The 21,289-nt window shown below is 34.5% G+C and overlaps 1 protein-coding gene across 3 annotated transcripts in view; it reads right to left on the bottom strand.

Moving 5' to 3' along the window:
* The window catches only part of ANKS1B (ankyrin repeat and sterile alpha motif domain containing 1B), a 439,810-nt gene that overhangs the window by 207,229 nt on the left and 211,292 nt on the right, over positions 1-21,289 (bottom strand). For all 3 annotated transcript variants that reach the window (XM_035551795.2, XM_035551794.2, XM_050708106.1), the window contains 2 exons: positions 14,446-15,029; positions 12,379-12,451 (listed from right to left, as the gene is read on the bottom strand). In XM_035551795.2, coding sequence (XP_035407688.1) covers positions 12,379-12,451; positions 14,446-15,029 — 657 coding nt within the window. The remainder of the gene's footprint in view (positions 1-12,378; positions 12,452-14,445; positions 15,030-21,289) is intronic.

The raw sequence follows: 21,289 nt of genomic DNA, 5'->3' as shown, positions 1-21,289 counted from the left end.
AGAAATAGATATCAGAACAATTCACAATTTTACAATAAATGCTATTCTTAGCATTTAATACTAATTCATATTAGCAATCAATAATTTAACCTCAGACATCTAAGATCTGTAGTAATGCAATAAACTAAACTAAAAAGCTAAAGGCAGCAGTGGATAAAAACTAGAAAAACAAAGTTCTGGGAAGTTTCTTACATCATGGGTTAGAAGCAGAGGTGGTATGTAGTAAAGCAAATAATTCTTGAAGGATTTTAAGGCGTTCAAACAGTATATTTCTGAATAAATGACAAGGAAACAGGAAAATTGAATCTAGTGTTATGATCACGAACTTGGGTTAACAGTCTGGGCTAGAAAGCAAACGAATACACTTTAGTTAGTTTAATATTTTAAATTAATTCATTTTCTGTAGGTGGAACTAAAACTAGAAACAATTCTGTGCTGTAAATTCTATAATAAGCCAAACATTTTTAACTAGCATGTGATGTTCTTGTGATTACTAGAAATGTGAGCTTCCAAGGATTCATATCTATTTAAGTCTAAGGACTACTAGATTAAGAAGGAAAGATGAGTGAATCAACTGAACTTTCAAGAATCTGTTATTAATTCAGTTTTAGCAGACTTAGATCTTTATATATTTTATGAAAGATAAACCCCATCATAGTCTCACTAGCCATGAAATCACTAACCCTCATATATTTGGTGGTCAAGTACAAGAGTAGTATCTATTTCAACTCAGACAAAAGAAAAACAAAGATAGTGAACAAACTTTTAGAGATTTATCCTTTATAATCACTTTATGGTTTTCATAAAGTCTGTTTTAGAAGTTAGGAATATTCTGTTCTCTTTAAAGTATTTCCTAGCCACAGACTGTGAAAGCCTCATTTTTCAACAGATGCTTTCAACTCCACTGAGGTGCTAAATCCTATTTTGCATACATTTTGAACCTGATATTAAACTTCATCTTAAGGAGTAAATGCTGTTCAATTCAGTGACATCAGTTGAATTCAGTATTAATATACATGGGTGTAAATGACTACACAGTTGCAAGGTTCAAATTAAACTGCAAGGAAAAAATTGAATTTAAGCAGGACTTCTCAAAATCTCAAGTAATCTGATAATTTTCTTTTCCTATCATTTATCACAGCTTGAAATAAATGTCTCAACCTCTGGAATTACAGTAGAATGATTATGAGAGGATTGTAGAATGAAGGCACCATTAGCCTGTCACTTTTTAAGTACACCAACAAACATTCTGACATTACCTTTGTGAAACCCAACCAAACAACCCTTGTGGAGACCACACAGATTCTGAATACTCCCCCCTGGACTGTCGTGGTTCAAATGAGAAACAGCAAGACTTCAGTCCTACTGCAAATAACCTCAAAAATGTTTTAAGCCATTTTTTCAAGTTCTGACATCTCCAAACAATCTATCTACGTTGATCCTTGTATCTCCTATCTGGATAGACATAGATTGGCAATATTTAACCAGACAGTGCAAAAAGATACAGTATGTACAGCTCAGTGGAAATGCAAAAAGATAATTCATGAGAGCACCTACATGGGTAAATATGATCTGATTTATACATTTTTATTGTACTTTCAGTTTAGTCTGTCTTCATTTGTAGTAGGCTGTTGCAAAAACAACTCTAATTAATTGGTATATGAAGAGCATATAGCTGAATATTACATTTACGATACTACAGGGTAAAATTGCCAATATAGTAGGAATACATGAATAATGGAAAATGAAAGAAATGCTTGCAGCTTTTTTGCATCCAACTCCCATTGTGTTTATTATAAAACATAGCTAAAAGCTCTACAATTATCCTGCAGTTTGCCCAGTCGTCTGTAAGGTTTGTTTTGGTACTCAACGGATCATTAAAACAGATGCATCTTTATCTCATGTTAGGCTTTTACAATGTAGTAGTCAACAGAACATTAATCCAATTATTCACAATTTCTTCTGGAGAATTTATATGATCTTTGGGTAAGTTCAGTGGCATGTAATGCATTATGACTATCATGATCTCAGTAAATAAATGTCAAAAATACTTCTAGATAATTATAGCGTTATGCCGTCTGTCCTCCATTATGTTATAATCTGGGCAATCACATGCACCTAAATGACCATTGAAATCATTTGAAATGCAGAGATTTGTAAAATAAATATGAAGATTGGTATGAATGATGCATTAATACAAATGCATGTGTGAAACCACCAGAAGACAGTGGTACAAAGGGTTACAAGTATGGTCTGCATTGGTAACAAAGGACACAGCTGACAGTTATAAAATACTAAGGAATGTTTTTATCAAGACACTCTGATAAAACAAGAGCACAGATGATTTGCCAGCAAAAGACCCTACACTCCACACAAGAGAAAAGCAACAACTTTACAGCGCATTGTATGTGATATGCATCTCCTTGTTATTCCAAAAGGAAGACAAGACTCTAGCCCTAAAATATGCAAGATAAGGAAGCAAAAACAATGAGCACCATTGAAGTTAGAAAAATTCTGAATCAAAACAATCACAGCATAGTAACTGCTGACTCCTTAACACCTATCCAAAAGAGTTATTAGCTATTGCTAATCAAAGCAACCCAACAGATGTGATGATGATACAATAGTAAGCAACTCTTGCCTTTTATATCACACACAATTGACCATGGATGCAAGTTGAATGGACACACACACACACACACACACACACACAAGCCATGGCACCTTTGGGCACTGAGTGTGAAAGTGAGTGATATTTGTAAGAGAATGTGAGTGACTGAAAATAGTTTTGTCTAAAACAAGCATCACCTTCACCTTCCATAACATCTCATATTGACTTTAGTTACTTGAATTCCCCCCAGCAAGTCTGCCATTCTGACCTAAAATTCCATGTTGACTTTGGAGTTTTAAACAGATATAAGGAATTACAGAATCGGACCCAAAGGTATGGGCCTATTCCCTACAGTGCAGTCCTATAAATGGTGATAAAGAGTTCAGAGGCTTGCAGTTTAAGAAATTTAAACTGCATTTGCTACTGATGAAGCATCAAACAGCACTGAGAGCAGAGACCAGTTGCTGAGCTGTCTGCTCTTATCAACTCCCTTTTCTCTCACCTACAGAGTCAGGATCCCTCTGCCTATTCTTTTTTTCCTCTTTATGATACTACAGATATTTTGGTCTTTTTACACTGCATATCAACTTCAATGAGAAGGCAGAATTTGGGAGGGAAGTGATGTTATCCTTGTTTTATAGTCTGGTTGTTATCATTGGCTATTGCAAAGTTAAGAGTTGTGGGTTCAAACTTTAAGAGGTCTCCCACTTTGTGAGAGGGTGCATGTCTCATTTTATTAAAATCCATGAATTAAACTCACTTTATCAAAGTGCTTAGTTTAACCACATGAAGATTTAAAAAGGAGAAAGAACTACTGCAAAACAGACACTAAATTACAATTAAAGTACATACTTTCAAATATATTACTTACCGCTGTGAAAATTGCCTTATGCCAACATGCCTACACATATCTAATTAAAATTCTGCCTTAATTAAGTACTTATATTTTATCTGTTTTCTGCCCTTGAGGAGGGAGGATATTAACAGCTTTGGAGAAAGACCACTTTGCCAAAACTGCAACCATATGGCAGCAAACAGAAAAGGGCCAGCCTAACAAGGCTTCGTTTGTTAAAAGAAAGTTGTACTTCTTTGGAGTGAAATGTTAGCTTTTATAGGCAGAACCATACTAGGGAAGATGAAGGCTTCGTGTCTGAGTAGTGGCAGCAGAACAGACAGAAGAAAGAGAGGAAGCTGAGCATGTTGCTTCTGGCAGTCAAAGGTCTGTGCAGTTTCAATTACATTACAATTGTACAGTGTGTAACGTAAACTCTTATTCCTCTTACTCAGCTTTTCTGACTATGGCCCCACATGATTCCACCTTTTCCTAGTCTGCTGAAGTAATATCTGCTTTACTTTCACAGCCTTCATGTTCAAACTCACATCCCTCATAAATCTAAAGAGGAAAATTTCTTGCAATTTTCCCTATATTGAGAAGGAGGAGTCAATTGATAGCAGTAGCCTTGGTCATATCAGTAGACAAGGCAAAACAAACAAAGAAAATAATTTTTAAATGATGAATGCTTACAACTCCAGTTCCAATATGAACTATCAGAGGAAGTACACCACAGAATGCATTCTAATACAGTTCTCCATGATCTACTGTCAATGTGTGGCATTAAATCTGTACTGCATGACATAGAAACGCGCATATGTAGCATGCAGAAGCAGTAAGGTCTTGTCTGTGCAAAAACTTGATGTAAATTGGAGTTGTAGGGTTTATTCTGAACACAGCACAACCCACTACAACTCTGCTAGTTTCAAATGAGATAGAGCTCATGTGTAGTCAGCTCAGGCATACCTGTCTGTTCCAGAGTCCTTCTGGTGTCAAAGTAGCCCTAGAATAGCCAACTCATTGGTCTCTCTGAAGTCATAGGCATGATATTACACACTGCTAGAGTAAATATTTGAGAAGTTATGCTAGATTCCTTGACAATGATCTTATATATGTTACAGTTGTTGTATACACCCAGAAACAATCAGCATTAATCTTTGAAAGGTACTTCCTCAGGTAGTCTCAGTGAGTAAAGTCTGGAGTCTTCATATTGATATTTAGACACAGATGTTGAATGAGATGCTAGGATTATCACCAAGCAGAGAGTAAAGCACTGTTCTCACAAAAAAAAAAAAGGGGGGGGGGGGGGGCAGAAAATACACTTTGTGAAAACCAAACTTGCTAACTGTACTAAGAAATTTACTTCCTTCAGTTGTCAGAAAAAAGCTTTCCAGTATATTACACTCCAGGCCATGCAGATCAAGTGACTGAAGGATAATTCAGGAAAATACACCCTGTATTCCTCTAGTTGGAACAACGAGGGCACTCAAGGTACATGCTTATCTAAACAAAGAAAACCTGACTACAGTGGACTTGTATTGCATTTATGGACAGCATCCAAATAAGAACTAATGATTAGCAAAATTATAAAATTGCCTATCACCCTCCACATGCTAGAATACATTTGACAGAAGTGGTTCTCTCAAAAGCCTAGCTCAGTCCTAAATTGTTTGTAGATTAACTCAATATGGAATGACCTTTATTATTTTCCTTGTCTTTATTTTAATTGCTCTGACTTGAAACAATTATTAGTTTAATTATGATGACGATATAATAGCCATTACCCATGTTTAAAAAGCTTACCTCCATGGTAGAAAATTCCTTGATCATTCCCTTTCAAGTGACTTGCAAGAGTAAACTGAATCACGTATCTCTGAAAAGCTGCTGGGCTCTAGCTAACACAGAAATACTGCTAACCATGCCTTTTTTTATTCCAGAAAAAATGTTTATAATTAGGCAAAGCAAATATGAAATTGAAGTGTTTCTTCTCTTTTACCAGAGAAGTGCAGATGGCTGATATTTAAACATATTAGCTTTTCTAAATCCTTTGCGAAATGTGTGTTACTGATCAGTGGAAGTATCTACTGTGTTGGAAAAAGAAAAAAAAATAGAAAAAACACACAGCTGTTCCATTTATTAAACCCCACCTTATATTTGCCCTTATAATATTGTTCTGTGGAGGAGATGGAGATTCATTTCAGATAGTTTTAGATATCTACATCTGAGGAGGTCCTCTAGGCTCCCTTTTTAGATACGTCTAGTGCCATTTTCTATGCTACAGACATTTAGATGATGAATACGATACTGAAGAAATGGTCGCTTATCTAACTCTGTATAACTAGCTCAGTTGTATTCAATGTAGTCTGCATGGTGGAAGTCTAAATTTAGACATTAAGGATAAGATTAATCTGTTTAACCTAACATTATTTTCATAAAACACATGGTTACTTAATTCGCTTACAGGAAAAACATATGAGACAATGTCAAAAGCTTAGCTGAAGTTAGAATACTGGGCATCTATTGCTCTTTCCTCACCTACAAAATTTGATATCTGCTCATAACAGGGCATTAGACGACTGCTTTAATAGTTTTGCTCTTGACAAATTCATGTTTGTTACTTATTTCACTATTATTTTCTAGATACTTTAATAGTTCATCTGTTCAGCAACTCTTCCATGAATTGAAAATAATTCCTTACATTCTCTTTCCTCTCCTCTTTTAAAGATAAACTTTACATCATTGTCGTTTAGTCTGTTGGTAACTCATCCATTTCCCAAGAATTATCTCAGGAAACAACAAATGGGTCTAAAATCATTGCGCACTGTTAAGAAACACAAAATGAAGTTCATAAAATCAATTTAAAGATACCTAACCTATAAAACCTGTTCTTTCTTTATCTACCATTAAGGTTCTAGCCCTAGGATTAGCTGTGCATGCCATATGCTCACCAATGACCTTTTCAGGAAATGTGTGATAAAAGGTTATTACACATTTTGCCTTCTCTGCACCCACTATGAGCAGCTTATCCCTTCTTATGGTACCTCTTATGGTGCCAAAGATTTCTTTGTTTTTCTTCTCCTTATTAATATCCCAATATAATTATATTACATCTTTATTTCTCTTGCTAGTTGCATCTGACTGAGTGCTTTGGCAATTCTGACTTGTCTGTTCATGCTTGCATTATTCTACTATACTTAATAAATAGAGAAATCTTCCTCGTTATTTCTAAGATGAAAGAAGGGATGACAATTTAACTAAGCTGGTCATTGAGACTTTTTTTCTTCACATTGGTGCAGCTTATACTTATGCCTCTAGTAGTGCTCTTTTGAAGAACCCACAAATTTCAGAGAAACACAGAGTAGCAGTAGTCTTGTCTGATGTGCAATCTGGGCCATTGTCCTAAATGGGTTACTTGCTAAACTCCACTTTCTTACAGGTGCCGCCAAGAAACTTTAAAGAATTAGACAAGTCTTCAGACTCACCATCAGAGACAAAGTCTGCTATTAGAGGCATGAGGGTAAGGGCTCAGCTGGAGTCTCCTAGTATGACAGCCACATAAGGTTACATATTCTATTTGCATGCATCCATTTAGCCCTGATGTTGCCCAACAATTCCCTTAATTATAAACTACTACCAGCTTTAAAAGGCAAAAAGGTGGTTCTGCTTTGTGCAAAGGGTCTGAGGCCCAGTGGAGGCTGAGGACCTTTCCCAGTTACAGCCATAGCTGCAGCCCTTGCAGCTGCAATCCAGACGGGTGTCAAGGAAAATGACTGCTCAAGTGTTGGTTTCACGTGTACAAATGCTGGTTTCCTCGACCTTTCCTGATTTTGCTTGAATTGGAGCTAGGAACAGCCAGCGTCTAGTAGCAAAATCAGGCAAAATAGCATCAGCTATTACTAATTTGCTGAGAGTGCAAATATAGTCAGCTGAGCAGAAAGCACGGCAAGCCGCTATGAAGTGTTCATAACAGTAGGTAAAAAACAAAGAAGAAAAAGAAATCCCCACAACATATCTCCTACATAGGATTTCATATGATTAGCTACAGCAAAATGCAGCCTAAAACTTTGCATCTATTTTCTTATGTAATATTTTCAAATCATAGAATATCCCAAGTTGAAAGGGACGCACAAGGATCATTGAGTCCAACACCTGTGTGGTTTGGGTTCCAAGGGACCTTAAAGATCATCTAGTTCCAACACCCCTGCCATGGGTAGGGGCACTTTCCACTAGACCAGGTTGCCCAAAGCCCCATCCAGCCTTGCCTTGAACATTTCCAGGCAAATTTCTCTTTAACTTGCATCCTAGAGATTTTTTTTTTTAAATAAATTATCTAAATTTATTGACATCTACCTTCTTGAGACATGTTTTCCTGGGTAGCCTGCCAATGTAATTTCTTTCCCAACAACTGCCATGATAACTAAATCTCCAATTACTATCAAGTTCTATTGTTTCAGATATGTACCAAGAACCACCATATTCTTCCCTGCTTTCATGCATACCAACAGACATTCAACAGCTCTAAACTAATCCTATGTTAAAGATCTCAAAGCAAACATATTTTTAAAACACAAGCCTATGTTTCCTCTCTCCTTCCCCTTCCTCATATTCCTGAAGAATTTATACCCTCTAAATGACTGGACTTTTAACCTAGTATATATGACAGATTCTCTGCAATGCTAGCTTTGTCATTATCTTCAATTAATTCTTGTCTATTCCTCATTAATTCTTCCATTAATTCTTACCTGTTCCTCATTCTTCTTCTGTTAGTATACTAACAGCTAAGATAGACAGCAAACTGACCCATGACTTTTTGTCTAGTCACTTCTTTAATCCTGTTTTCAGTAATCCTATCTTTCTCAGGGGTTAGAGCAACGTCCAATTTGCTTTATTTTAGGATGAAGATTTTTGTCCTCACCACATTTCTTAATTTCCTTTCTCTCATAATAGAATTCATGCAGTTATATTTAGGGTGTAGAATAAGGTGTAACTTGACTAAGAATGAAGAGGATAGATGATATATCTTGAATCTTCAACCATTTCATCCATTGTCACAGAGACCTATGAAGCACTTCTGATTTACTTAGAATAATTCTTGGCGGTATTATTAGGATCCAGGTAAATGTTTATCATATGATAGTGATCTATAGGATACTTTACAACTTGGTAAATTTGGGCTCCTGTGAAGAAACACACCAGCCGTAACCTAAGTTCCAAGTGGTGTAGATGTCTCCATATCACTTATAGTAGAAGGTCACTAGCCAACACCATCTTATATCTCCTCTCAGCAAGGAAGGTTTTATAGGCTATGGAGAAATGTTTTTTTCATGTGTTAAATCTCTACTTAAGATTAGTTATTACTTGCTCCCTGGTCAGCACTCCTGGCTTTGATTTCAGTTGCGAGCTACTCAGGTGTGGAATGCCACCTGCCCTCAGAAGAAATCTGCAGTGAGCAGCCTCTCTAGTATCAAGTTATTTTTCGAGTACCTGTACTGCCAACAAACTGAAAGCTCTGATTAATATTTTTTGCTTCCACATACATGCTGTGGATGATATACTGAGTCAGTTCAGATTCTCTTCTTTCCCTGCCTCTCTAATTGCTTCTTAAGGGATTCCTCTGAAAACTTAAATGATGTTTTCCTAGATTTCACCATTAGGAAAATACAGCCCAAAGTTCCTGTAAATCCATTCAAGGATTTCATCACAAGATGTCATCATTTATTAATTCAAAATATAGCTATTGATTTATCAGTTTGTGATGTATTTCCTCTCAAATATATACATATATATATTTTGCTGAGTGGGATACTATGCAACACAAAAAGCTCTTAATGCATACTAGATTAAGAATATTTGTGCTTAAATTTAATTTCTTTTTGTTTTCATTAATGGTTCATAATAACACCAAAACACGGGACTAATTAAATACTAAAATGAAGAACTGCATATCAAGCTACATTTGCTTTTCAGTATTATCAGAAATTTTACTGTTTAAAAAGCTAGCAAGAAAAGTGAAGCTTTTTATAATGCTCAATAATTTAGCTGGTTTCAGCTCTATGTGAAGAGAAATCTTTTTGACTTATACAGTCTGAATATTAAATAATTAATTATTTTTAATTTCTACTAGCTAATTTTTTTTACACATATAGTAAAATAAAACTAACAAAACCCCTATATTTATATATAAATGGATAGTTATTTCTGATTATTTGATCATACGTTACTTAATTTTTCTTCCTAAGCATAGACCAGTTCTTTATGTTTGGCTGTGTTATGCTTAGCACAGAGCTAGGAAGAAGAGAAAAGGTGTATGGCAAGTTCTGAGATGGAATTTAGGTTCTTAGCACTACAACACTTGGGCAGATAAAACCCTAAGTGCACTGCGATCCAGACAATGCCAACATCTGAATGTTGGCAGAGGCAGGACCCATGAGAAACAATGAGGCACCTGAGACGCTTTTTGCCAATAAAATATATTTTATATAGGAGGCGCATGAGATGAATTACTGCAGAACACTTCAAACCAACTCATTCATTAGGGCCAAAGACCTATCTAAAAATTTCTTTTGCTACGTTATCAGTAAGAAAGACATATTTATTGTCTTGTGCTAGTTAGCAAGTAGTAATTAATACAAGCTAAAAACATTAGTCAAGTAAAATATGTTATTAGATATACACATATCACTGTATTTAGGCTCAGTTTGAGTGGGAGCAGAACCCAGTCTGCTGTGTGAAATAAACACTCCTTATTTTCTGCTAGATAACCATACTACTTTGTTAATACAAAATAAGAATGTTCTTTAAGTATAGAATCTTAGATATAATGCATATTATAATTAATAATTTATAAGTTATTAAATTATAATTTATGATTTTATATTTTATAATGCATTCAATGTTGTGTTTTATCAAATGTATTGACATTATTACAAATCAAATATTTGATATCATAATATTATAACAGTTTCTATTGCTTGCTGCCTGAACTGGGTTTGACTGAAGCTGGAAAGGCATAAAGGAATGAAAACTGGAAATCATATATGCAAAGCTTAATATAGCTAGCTCTGTAACAGAAATAAATGTTTTTATTACAGTTTGCATGTACAGCAAAATTGATTATATTTACAGAAATGTAGTTTTGTTTTGATTCATAGTACATAGCTTGATTCCTTCATTAAGAGCAAAATCAGATTATCATTCTAAACAAGCTGAAGACCATTAGATGACAGAAAGGAAAAAATGTTAGTTTGCAGGCAGCTGCACACTGAATAGAAAAGTTGTGACTTAAGAGTCCCTTCTGGAAAAAGAAGAGCAATGAAAAGAGTAGATCTCCCGCCAGTTGAAAGAACTGAAGAATCAAATGTCATGTTTGAATGACAAGAAAAATAATGCGTACAGAAGAAGTCACAAAATGCCTAATGACAAGTGTTTCTGAGAGATTCTTTTTGATCTTACATGAAAACAAAACAAAACAAAACAAAACAAAAACAACTGTGGTCAGTCAAAGGAAGGGTTGGAGTAGTGCTTGCATATCATAGAATTACAGAATCATAGAATCATTCAGGTTGGAAAAAACCTTTTAAGATTATCTGGTCCAACCTTTAACCTAGTACTGACAAGTCTACCACTAAATCATGCTACTAAGTTCTACATCTACATGTTTCTTGAAGACCTCCAGGGTTGGTGACTCACTAAGTTATGCAAACTTGAATACTCATACTGTAGCTTTTGTCTCCTTTTCATAGCTCTTACTTGCTGCACAATTTAACAGAGGCCTGATTTTGTGTGGTGCCTGTGCACTATCATGATAAAAAATAATAAGAAGCAAATACTGAGTTTCTTATATCTTCAGAAATTACTATCTCATAACCTAAAGTTTCTCTGTGAATAATTCTCTATACTGACACTGCAAGTTGCAGAAAGAAAAAAAAAAAAAGCCTGCCACAATAACATGCCTAGCAGTTTTCATTGTATTACTCCCTACTTTTTTTCCAAAACAAAATCTGAATCTGCTTGTTTGATTTGCAATCATATTTGCATTCAAATCAATAATTTTCTCATTTTCCTAGATTCCCTTGTTATTGTCCAGCTTATGTTAAAATAGCTGTGTCAACTCTATTTAATTGATAAGAGTTTCATGCCATACAGATATAATTCTCTATGAAATGAATGGTTGTTAAAATACTTTTTTGAAAAAAATCTTAAGTGATAAGGTACATAGTGTCCTGCCTGACACATAAACACATATAATTGTATGGAATCACTAGCAGGAATGTGCTAGTAGAGGTAAGCTTAAATAACTATGCCTCCAGACCAAATTATTCAGTCATGCAAGTCAGTTTTCTTTCCACCAGTTAGGAAAAAGACACAGTAAAATACTTCCAAAATTCTTATCAGTACAGTTCCACAGATTTATGCTAACACACCAACAAGCTAGTCATGACTAAAGTTCTTAGAATTCACCATGGTAGAGAAGGTTTGCAAATTTTCCCATCATTGCTAACACCATTCACTGGCTGTCAGCAACATTTTCAGTACCGTGCCAAATATTTGCTCAAAACTGCGTTAGATAATATAATGCTTTAAAAAGTGTCAGCAGCTACTGGACTATATATACATTGAGTGTCCTACCATTTCGAACAAAAATTCAGCTGAAAAAGATTGGAAAATAGCCCTAGTAGAAAGGCTTCGTTACAAAGTATTTTTCTGTTAAGATTTCAAAGCAATATTAATGATTCCAAATTGCTATTTAAAGTAACAGCTCCAGGACACTGAGCCTAATGCTTCTCTAAAAGTAAACAAGATTGATTCTGTTCATGGTTATTCAAATACTTACAAATGATTTCAAAACAATGGTTTACTTCGCAATATATATCTATGGTTTCCCTATAGCCAGCTAAGGCAAAATTAAACAAGAGTTTAAGTTGGTTTTCCTTACTTGTAACGTGATCGTTCATTTCCCCCAGACCAGTATTAATTCCAGCATCTATGGAACTCATGATTTTATCAATCTATAAAAAAGAGAACAGTGAAAACAATTGATGATTGTTATATTTAGTTTTTCATGCATGAAATTCTGGAATAATTACTTTCATTAAGAAAACAACAGTATAATCAAGACTGCAAAAGGCAAAAATCAAATGGTGACAACTAACTTCTCCACTTTGATTTTTATTTTGCAACATATTTGTACACATCAAAAGCTAAACCTTGAAACTGATGTTTCTTTTCCTACTGTATAGCTCCTGTCGTACCAATGATTATGGTCATCTAGTTATATCTCAGTCTTTGAAACTACTTCATGACATTTCTGTATGTGGATACAAAGGAGAAAAATGCATGTATTAAAGTATATGACAGAATGGATTTTAATTACATAGGATAATTTTATTTGGTGATAGCTGTGAACCACAAGAACACGATTTAAGCAGTAATATTAATGCATAAGAATATTTATTATTATTATTATATATATATTTTGCATTATAAAGTACTAAATCAATTGTTCATTTAAGATTTCCAGAGAACTTCCTAGCTCCCTTTTTTTCTGTCTGCTCCAAGGACCCTGGATAGGTATGAAACATAGCTGTGCCCACATATACCACTTGTGAAAAAGAGCTACATTCATGCCAAAGTTCATTTGCAAATTACATTGTACTTACTATGTCAGAACTTTTATACCTACTATTTTTTCCATAAGAACGGCATACACACACATACAAAAAGTGAATGAAAAGACTGGTGTTGCTAAGGCAGACACAGGGAACCAAGTTTTACAGAGCTTAATATTAGGACTACTCTGAAAGCTGACTCCTTTTTTAATACTATGTGTTTGTCACTGGTGACAGGAGAAAATCTAGACAACTTAGAATTCATACATACTTTTTTGATAAACTACATTTTTCTTACCCTTAAGAACAATCAAACCTTCTGAAAAGACAAACTGACTAGTTTCAGGATTTCAATATATCTAGGTTAATGGATCAAAACCTGATCCTAAGTACCTTTCCACTGAGAAAGTATCTCCTTTACAGCAAAAACTACCTTCATATGTCCTATCGAACCAGACATTTAAATGAGCTGGAAACCTTTTCCCAGAAAAGTAAACAGTCACACAAACAAACTCTCTGCTTTTCTGAAATAAAATGGCACTCTGGAGATGTATATAGAGCCCCATGACAGTCATCTTAAAGAGAAATGCTTGCTTCTCTATATCAGCAGTAAAGATATAAACATTTTGCATTCTTAATTTACCTCAGTAAGATGGCAACTTTCATGTCTATGAAGAATTGCTTACATTCTTGTAATGTAGTATAGTAGAAAGAAAAAAATAAATTAGAAGAAAGAGGTATAAAACTTAATTTAAATCAAGCTCTAAAACTAAAATAAAGAATTTTGTATGAGCAAGCACGTGTACTATCAATTCAGCATGGAAATTTCTTTTTATAGTTCTGAATTCATTGTAGCTACAAGGGTATTCCCATTTCACACAAGAACCAAGTCACAAGATATGTGCCAAGTATTGGGTACACAGGCTATACACCAGTTAGAGGATATATTATATATAGAGGGTTTGGGAATGCATAATCAACCTAAAATCTTAGACTCTCCATTTCTGCCATCATCTTTTGTCTCTTGGGGGGCATTGCTGTGATGGGAAATAATTAGCAAACATATAAATAATGGGCATAGCCACAATACTTTTACCAATTTTAATAGTGTCAGTGGTGAGGGGTTTAGTAGAAAATAATTTAAATGTCACAACAAATTATAGCATTACCTCATTCACTATGGAAACAATAGATTTCATTAAACGTATAGCACTTTGAATAAAAATGCATTGCATTTTGTGCCAGCTGTCGAACTACCATGCATTAGACTATGATACACTCTCAGGATTTGTAATGTGGAAGTTCACTTTTTATTTCATCTCTGAAATGGAAAAAATAACAGTATTTTCACAATACCATATATTTGTTTGTTCTTAAAAATGATCAAAACTTACTTCTTCCCATTCTGATGTGAAGGAAGGTGTTCTTTCAGAATTTCCTTTAGAGCACTGTTGATTTGGTGTAGGTTCACTCCAGTTGCTTCTTGCTTTTTTGTCACTTGGAGGATGGGTGATAAGATTAGAATCAGATTTTGAAACATTTTTGTACAAATGCATTTCAAGCAAAGTCTTTGGTAAAGATCGTATTCTCCCAAGTGTGCATGCTCGCTCAACAAATCCTCCAGTAGTAATAACCCACTGTTCACTTATCCTTGTTGATGTGCCAACCAGTGTATGGTTTTCCACTGGTTTAGTTTTAGTATGAAATATGGTTCTGTTTACAACCTGTGGCTTTTTTTTCTTAACAGGAGGATCAGGGTTGTTTTCTTTCCGTAGCTGTATCTGCTGCACTGTGCTCTTGCTCAAAATGTTTTTCTCCAGTGGACTACTGCACTGGTTTGTTTTGCTGTACAGCTGGAGTGGGTTATCAGGTGGGTCACATGCAGGTGATGATCCATGAAGTAAACCTGCAAACTGCTCAGCGGGGTGTCCTTCAGGAAGATCACTTTCAGTAGATGTCTCTCCATGGCAAAGACGCTCTGAAATGAGAGAGAGTAACTTGTAAAAAAACTGGGTGGTAAAATACTGTAAACAACAAAAACCTTACTCTCTGCAAAATGGTTTTTGTATGCTGCTTGGTTCTTTTTTATGTACAGAAAGAAAAGATACTTATGACATGAATTGATTTATTATTCTCTTAAAAAACAATTCTCTCCTTGAACTTGACAGATTTATCCTGAGTGGTTGAAAAAAAAGCCCAAACCACTCAATACTACACATAAATTCCAGGAAAAAGAAAATTTATAAAATAAAATAGGTTGTTGCTATTCTATTAATTTGATGGTGTCTCTTTTAATTTGTTACTGAGTTGAATTGTGTACAAATTATACAACTTTGTAAAATGAATTAGCTAGTTACTTTATAGGTATTAAAATCCATGAAGAACCTGTATTATCAGGAGTATTGTTAATAATATTTCTTTTTATAGTCATTATAATAATAGTGAATTTACACTATTATGCCTTTTAACTGACAGTCTCTAAGGAATAGATCTGAGTGTTGTTTTTATTTCTGGGAACTTGCAAGAATAGTTTCAGAGTTATAGTAACCTTTGTAAAATAATAGGAAATCAAGTCTTTTCCTAAGAACTGAAACAAGTTTTATAGGCAATTTAGCATAAAAAAAAAAAGGAACTGCAGAAAAATATATTTCTTGACACAATTCATAGTGGATTATTAAAAATGTATAGCTCTTTTTTATGCCTGTTTCTGTAAGGATCAGGAAAAAAAAAAAGACCTTTTTTATATCTGTATCTTTTTCTAACTTCTTCTAACTTACCATTTAAAGTCGTCCTGTTGATCACATCACTCTATCCACATGGCATTAAGTTAGCGTGTTCTATTCAGAATAACTGTGACCCCACAAACAGTTGCATCTCAATAACTACTTCATGAAAGATAAAGACATATATCTCATTCCTGCTAGAAGTCTATGTACGTATGTAAACTCTTAACTGTAGAACTGTATGGACACCAAGAGCCACCAGAAGGAATCAAACATAGTATACGTCATAATTTGCAAAGAAATTGAGCAGTTTCCTGCTATTGGCTAAAATATCTCTTGTAAAATAAAATACAATAAAATAAAATCTCAAAATATCACTTCTAAAATAAGGCAGTATTTGATATACATATATAGTAGGAAAAATATTTTGGTGTGTATTTCAAATCCCCATCAATTCTTCTACTAGTCAGCAGCTTGAAAATTTAAAATTACATGTTTCTGGCATTTGTTAAACTATCATTATAAAATTCTAATCAAGATTAGGAGTGCAACCTAAGAAAATCTACTTTTCTCATTGGGAAAAAAAAAAAAGAGAGACTAAAATACATACTTCAGACATTTTGCAACTAAAAAGATAATGACTGTTACATTGAAAGGTTGAATATGGAACACAACAGCGTTTAAGGAATTAATAACTCCAGAAATGTTGATGTGGGGGCAAAAAGCATGAGAAAGAGAGGACTATGGAATATTCTTACTTTCTTTGATTACTGAAAGTGGCTGAATTAATTGTAAGTCTGACATCTTGAAGGTGAACTTAGCGTGAAAAATAAATGATGTAAATAATGATTGACCTTGGTGTTCTTCACTTCCATAAAATTTTCAGTAGATGGGATTCAGATCCAGATTAAGACATTTCTTTTTAGGTATCTGAAAGGGTAACAAGTATGTCCCACCATAGTTAGAGATCAGTTTGATAAAGTCAATGGATGCTAGAGAGTGATGCCACACACCGTATGTTGTGGCTAGTCAGCTGAATTACTCTCTGTACTCCATTATCTGTATTGACTAGACTGCCAATGACTATAATGGGAGATGGCATCCAGTCTGCATTCGGATACCTACATAACCACAAACTGAATCATATCCCACTCTTCCAGAGACAAGTCTTACAACTTTCTGTTGAATTCACTTAAAAGATAAATGTGTTTGTCAAGATAAAGAAGAGTAAATCAGGAAAAAGAAAAAATTACAGACACCTGGATTGCAAGGCTTTCACTAATACCTATGTGATTTTTGCTACATCTATACTAGCAAATAAAAATGGCCAAGCAATATTCTTAGGATCTAAAGGAATTACGTGCCTCATATCCCACATACTCTCCTTCTTCTCAAGACAGCTGGCACATCCAGTTACTGGGAATGGTCTCTGGCCTCGGCTAAAACTTGAGCAATGTCTGGGCACTGTCTTAGTTAGGTACTGCTTGGTATCCATTGGTCATTGGGTAAACCTTGCCAAAATCCACATAACGGTTTAACAGTACAGACTCCAAGCACCATCTCATTCCATGATTTTGTTCACTTTGCTACTATAGACAAAAGCTATTGTTTCTGAGAACTCCCATTTGTCTATGGTCATTAACTTTATGTAGTCACAACTAAAAAGCGTACCTCACTTCTTTTTAGCAGTGATGCTGTGACACCATACCAAAACATTATTTTCAGTTATTTTGTTAGTTGAAGTGGCAGAATTTTGCTATGGATGGAAGGATTCTAAGTATATTGTATGCATCTTTTCAACTTGATCTGTTAGTACAGTTATTGTATTGTATACATATACATTCTATCCTACCTGTAATTTTCACCTTTTAAACAAGACATAAAGATGTAAACACAAACACTTTAAGGAAGATAGGGAAGATGAAAACAAAGGTTGCCAGTACAACATGTAGTTTTCTGTGTTAACATCGTATTTCACTTTTTATGTGATTACCTACTATTGTTCCAAAAAAACCTTGCCTGTATCATTTACTGTTCAGAATTAAGTTTGCCTAGTGGAGAATCTTTTCAATATATTATATTCTCCTTGTTCAGAAAGAGTAGTACTATTACCTATATACCATAGTATAGAAATCCTTCTTTGAATGCCAAGTAAGTCAGCACCTCCTGAGATGATGCCCATTATCTCTGCGGTTCACACATTATCTTTACAAGGTGAGTCTATAATGTGATAACATCCTAATCTGATAAATGTGAGAAAGGCACAGGGAGTCCAGAAATTTTGGGCATCCAATTTGATATTCTTTGAGATTTGTTTTGTTCAGAGTATTTAACATATAACACAGAATATTTTCAAAGCACGGTTGTTATTGACTTAGTAGTTCTGTAAGTCAAAGCCCTAAAGTCTCAAATTCAGCATTCAAAAAATAAGGAACGCTGTTAATAACTACTTGGATAAAGTTTGGTCTGTCTTGATAAGCAAAACAAAAGCTCTGTCAGAGACAGAATTTTCTCTGGGCAGTATTCAGCTGCCTCAGCTGTCATTTATTTTCTTTGATACCTTTTGATTTAACTAAGAATTTTTTAAATTATATTACAAAGAAAGCAAAAATGTCATAGGTATGCCTGCTTCACACTGATTTTGAGCAATGCAGACCAAATCTATATTGGGCAATAAAAAAGACTGGGGTTGTCAAGAAAATATAGTATGCAGTTATGATAAAGGTTAAGAAGCATGCTGCATGCATGCAGCACCACAGTCCTAGAACAGATTATCCAGACAGGTGGTGTCTCCATCTGTGGAGGTTTTCAAGTCTAGGCTAGGAAAGATCATGTATGGTCTGATGATCAAAACAGAGTGCTGGACTAGAGGACCTCAGAGGTCCCTTCCAACCAACACTTCCATGACCAATAGTAATTCTAAATATTCTGACTTTTAAATTCTTAACTATTAGGTCTTTTTTTTTTTTTTAATACAGTTTGGTATTATTTTAGTTTCCTACCGCAGCTAATGATTATTACGAGTAAGAATACAGAGCTGAACTATACCACTGCTCTAAGCAGTATAGTAGCATATCAGTCATTGTAATGTTCTAAATAAATCACAGGAGGAAAAAAAATCCCTGCAATAGATAATCATAAAATAATTTGTTAGATTTTTTTTTTCTACAAGGAAGTATTTATTGTTTTAATACCTGAAACACGAGATATGAAAAATCCTCTTCAAACTGCTATATCTAAAACTGCAACTACATGTCTTCATTGCCCGTGTGAATGTCCTACCAAGATCTCAGTCTCGAGAACTTAAAGTATGAAAAACACTAAACAGGATAACATAATGCTTTTTCTATAACTTTGCTACAATAGGCAACTGTACTTAAATAAAATAAAATCTTTACTTAGCTTTTAATAATTACCAATTCCCAATACTTACAGGTGTCTTTTTACTGCTGAATATTTATGCCATAAATTTTAAGACACCAAACTGATACCAAAACCAGTATTTCTTCTGAGACTTCTTAGTGATGTATAAAATGTGATGTTTTGTGTATTTTTTCCTGTTTTTTTTTTCAAACTTATTAAAATTATTTTTTTCTTTTGAACTATGCATTGAAAAGATCCTTTCAGTAAGTTGTCTATACTGATGATCCATGTCCTTTGTGGTTAGAATTAATCTTAAATCTGCTGATACATCTCAGAAATCAGGACTGTCCATTCCTAAGGTGTTCTATCTCCTAATTTATCATATGTTTTTGAACCTTTTCATTAGATATTTTTTTTTTAACCAACTTAGCTGGCACTAAGAATATTGTACAAACTTATATTACTGAGTTCACTGAGTATAGATGTATGTGAGTTATGATAATAGTTTTGTTTTCTCATAGTCTCTTGCATAAATCATCTGAGAATGGACTTTAAGAAACAGCATGGGGATACCATGGAGAGAGAATAGATGTAGAAGGTAAAGCTCTTGGATCAAATCCTGATTGAGAGAAGTTTTCTATTATAAACTCTTTTATTTCTTTTTGTATGGATGTTTATTTTTGTAAGATCTTGCTTCCTCATCAGATGCTGCTTGTCTTCCCTCCTTATCTTTTTACTTGTAAATATTATCCTAAATACCAATATATAAATAGATTCCTAGTGTCATTACAAGTGCACCCACAGCTTTCCCATTTGTTATGAAAATCACTGTGATACTGCCATATCTGTGTTGCATGGAATACATTTACATTTGGAACAAATAATTCAGTTCTGTCATAATCTCAAAGCCACAGATAAGCATTGCTATTATCACCAGTTTATATACAACCAAACTGGCATTTAGGCAGCAGATTGCAATTCAATCAGCTATTTATTTACACACTGGTGCACCCCAGCACAGTTGTTTATGGTGCATACATAGATCTCTGTGGAATACCATTTCTCACTTTATTTTTTAGAAATTTTGCATTCATGTAAACTTAGAAGTCAGCTTATTTACATTTGTATCTCAAGAGATTCCATGTTTAAAATGGAAATACATTCAGCAGAATAATAGTTATTAATAATAGTAATGAAAAGAGCTGTAATAGATAAATTATAATGACAGAGTTACATCTTTAACAGGCACTGCTGTTGCCATGGCACGAGTTTCTAATGTAAAATAAAAATCCATTAAAAATTTGTTCTATAGCTATGGTAACAACTGTATTGTGACACCTGCACTGCTAATATATTCATATTCTGTTTTCATTTGATCCAGAAAGATGTTTTTAGCAGCATACTATGCACATGTGTAATATCAGTCCAAAAATTTACTCTCAACTCTCTTTTCCACAGAGTTGATTGACAAAACTAACAGTCACACCTGAATAATATTTGGAGAGTACCCTCTCATCAATTCCTACCACTTAGGTAAGCTGGAACCATTTGAAACAGAAGGATGGTAAGCAAAGTCATATTTTCGTGGTAAAGATTGCTTTGGACATGCTAGAATACCTTCACTAGTGATATTGGTTGTATTGTCAAAGTGATCATAATAATGGGATTATCAACAAGAAAACGTGTAAGATCGAAGATTCAAAGTATTTAAAAATTGAAGTAGCAATATTCAGTACGTCATTAGTTCACCCAGCAAACAACATGGTGCTCTGACCAAGATCCAGATCTTTGATGTCAGTATGTTGTCTGCAGATATCTTTGATGAGGAAGTGCAATGTTTTCTCACTCTAGGAAATGTTATAGCAAGGTACCATGGACCTGTGTGGGAGATATAACAACATGATTACTAAACAACTAATGAAGAATGTTGGCTTCTACTGTCAACAGCCACAGCACAGAAAAGGAGCAACAGTGTCCAGCCAGACTGCTACTTCTCCTTCTGCTTCCTTCTAAATGTAATGATACCACCAGGAGGTGGTTTGCAAGGTTGGTGTCAGTGGTTTCGAGGCTCTGTGCCCAGGTTCCAATACTACCAGCCTTTCAAAGCCATGTAGTTGCTTAGAAATCACACACACACACAATCACACTCACA

Source organism: Cygnus atratus, chromosome 1 (genome assembly GCF_013377495.2).
Source record: "Cygnus atratus isolate AKBS03 ecotype Queensland, Australia chromosome 1, CAtr_DNAZoo_HiC_assembly, whole genome shotgun sequence".
Taxonomy (NCBI): Eukaryota; Metazoa; Chordata; class Aves; order Anseriformes; family Anatidae; genus Cygnus; species Cygnus atratus.
The sequence above is the reverse complement of the archived record's forward strand: the minus strand, read 5'-3'. Positions and strand labels throughout refer to the sequence as shown.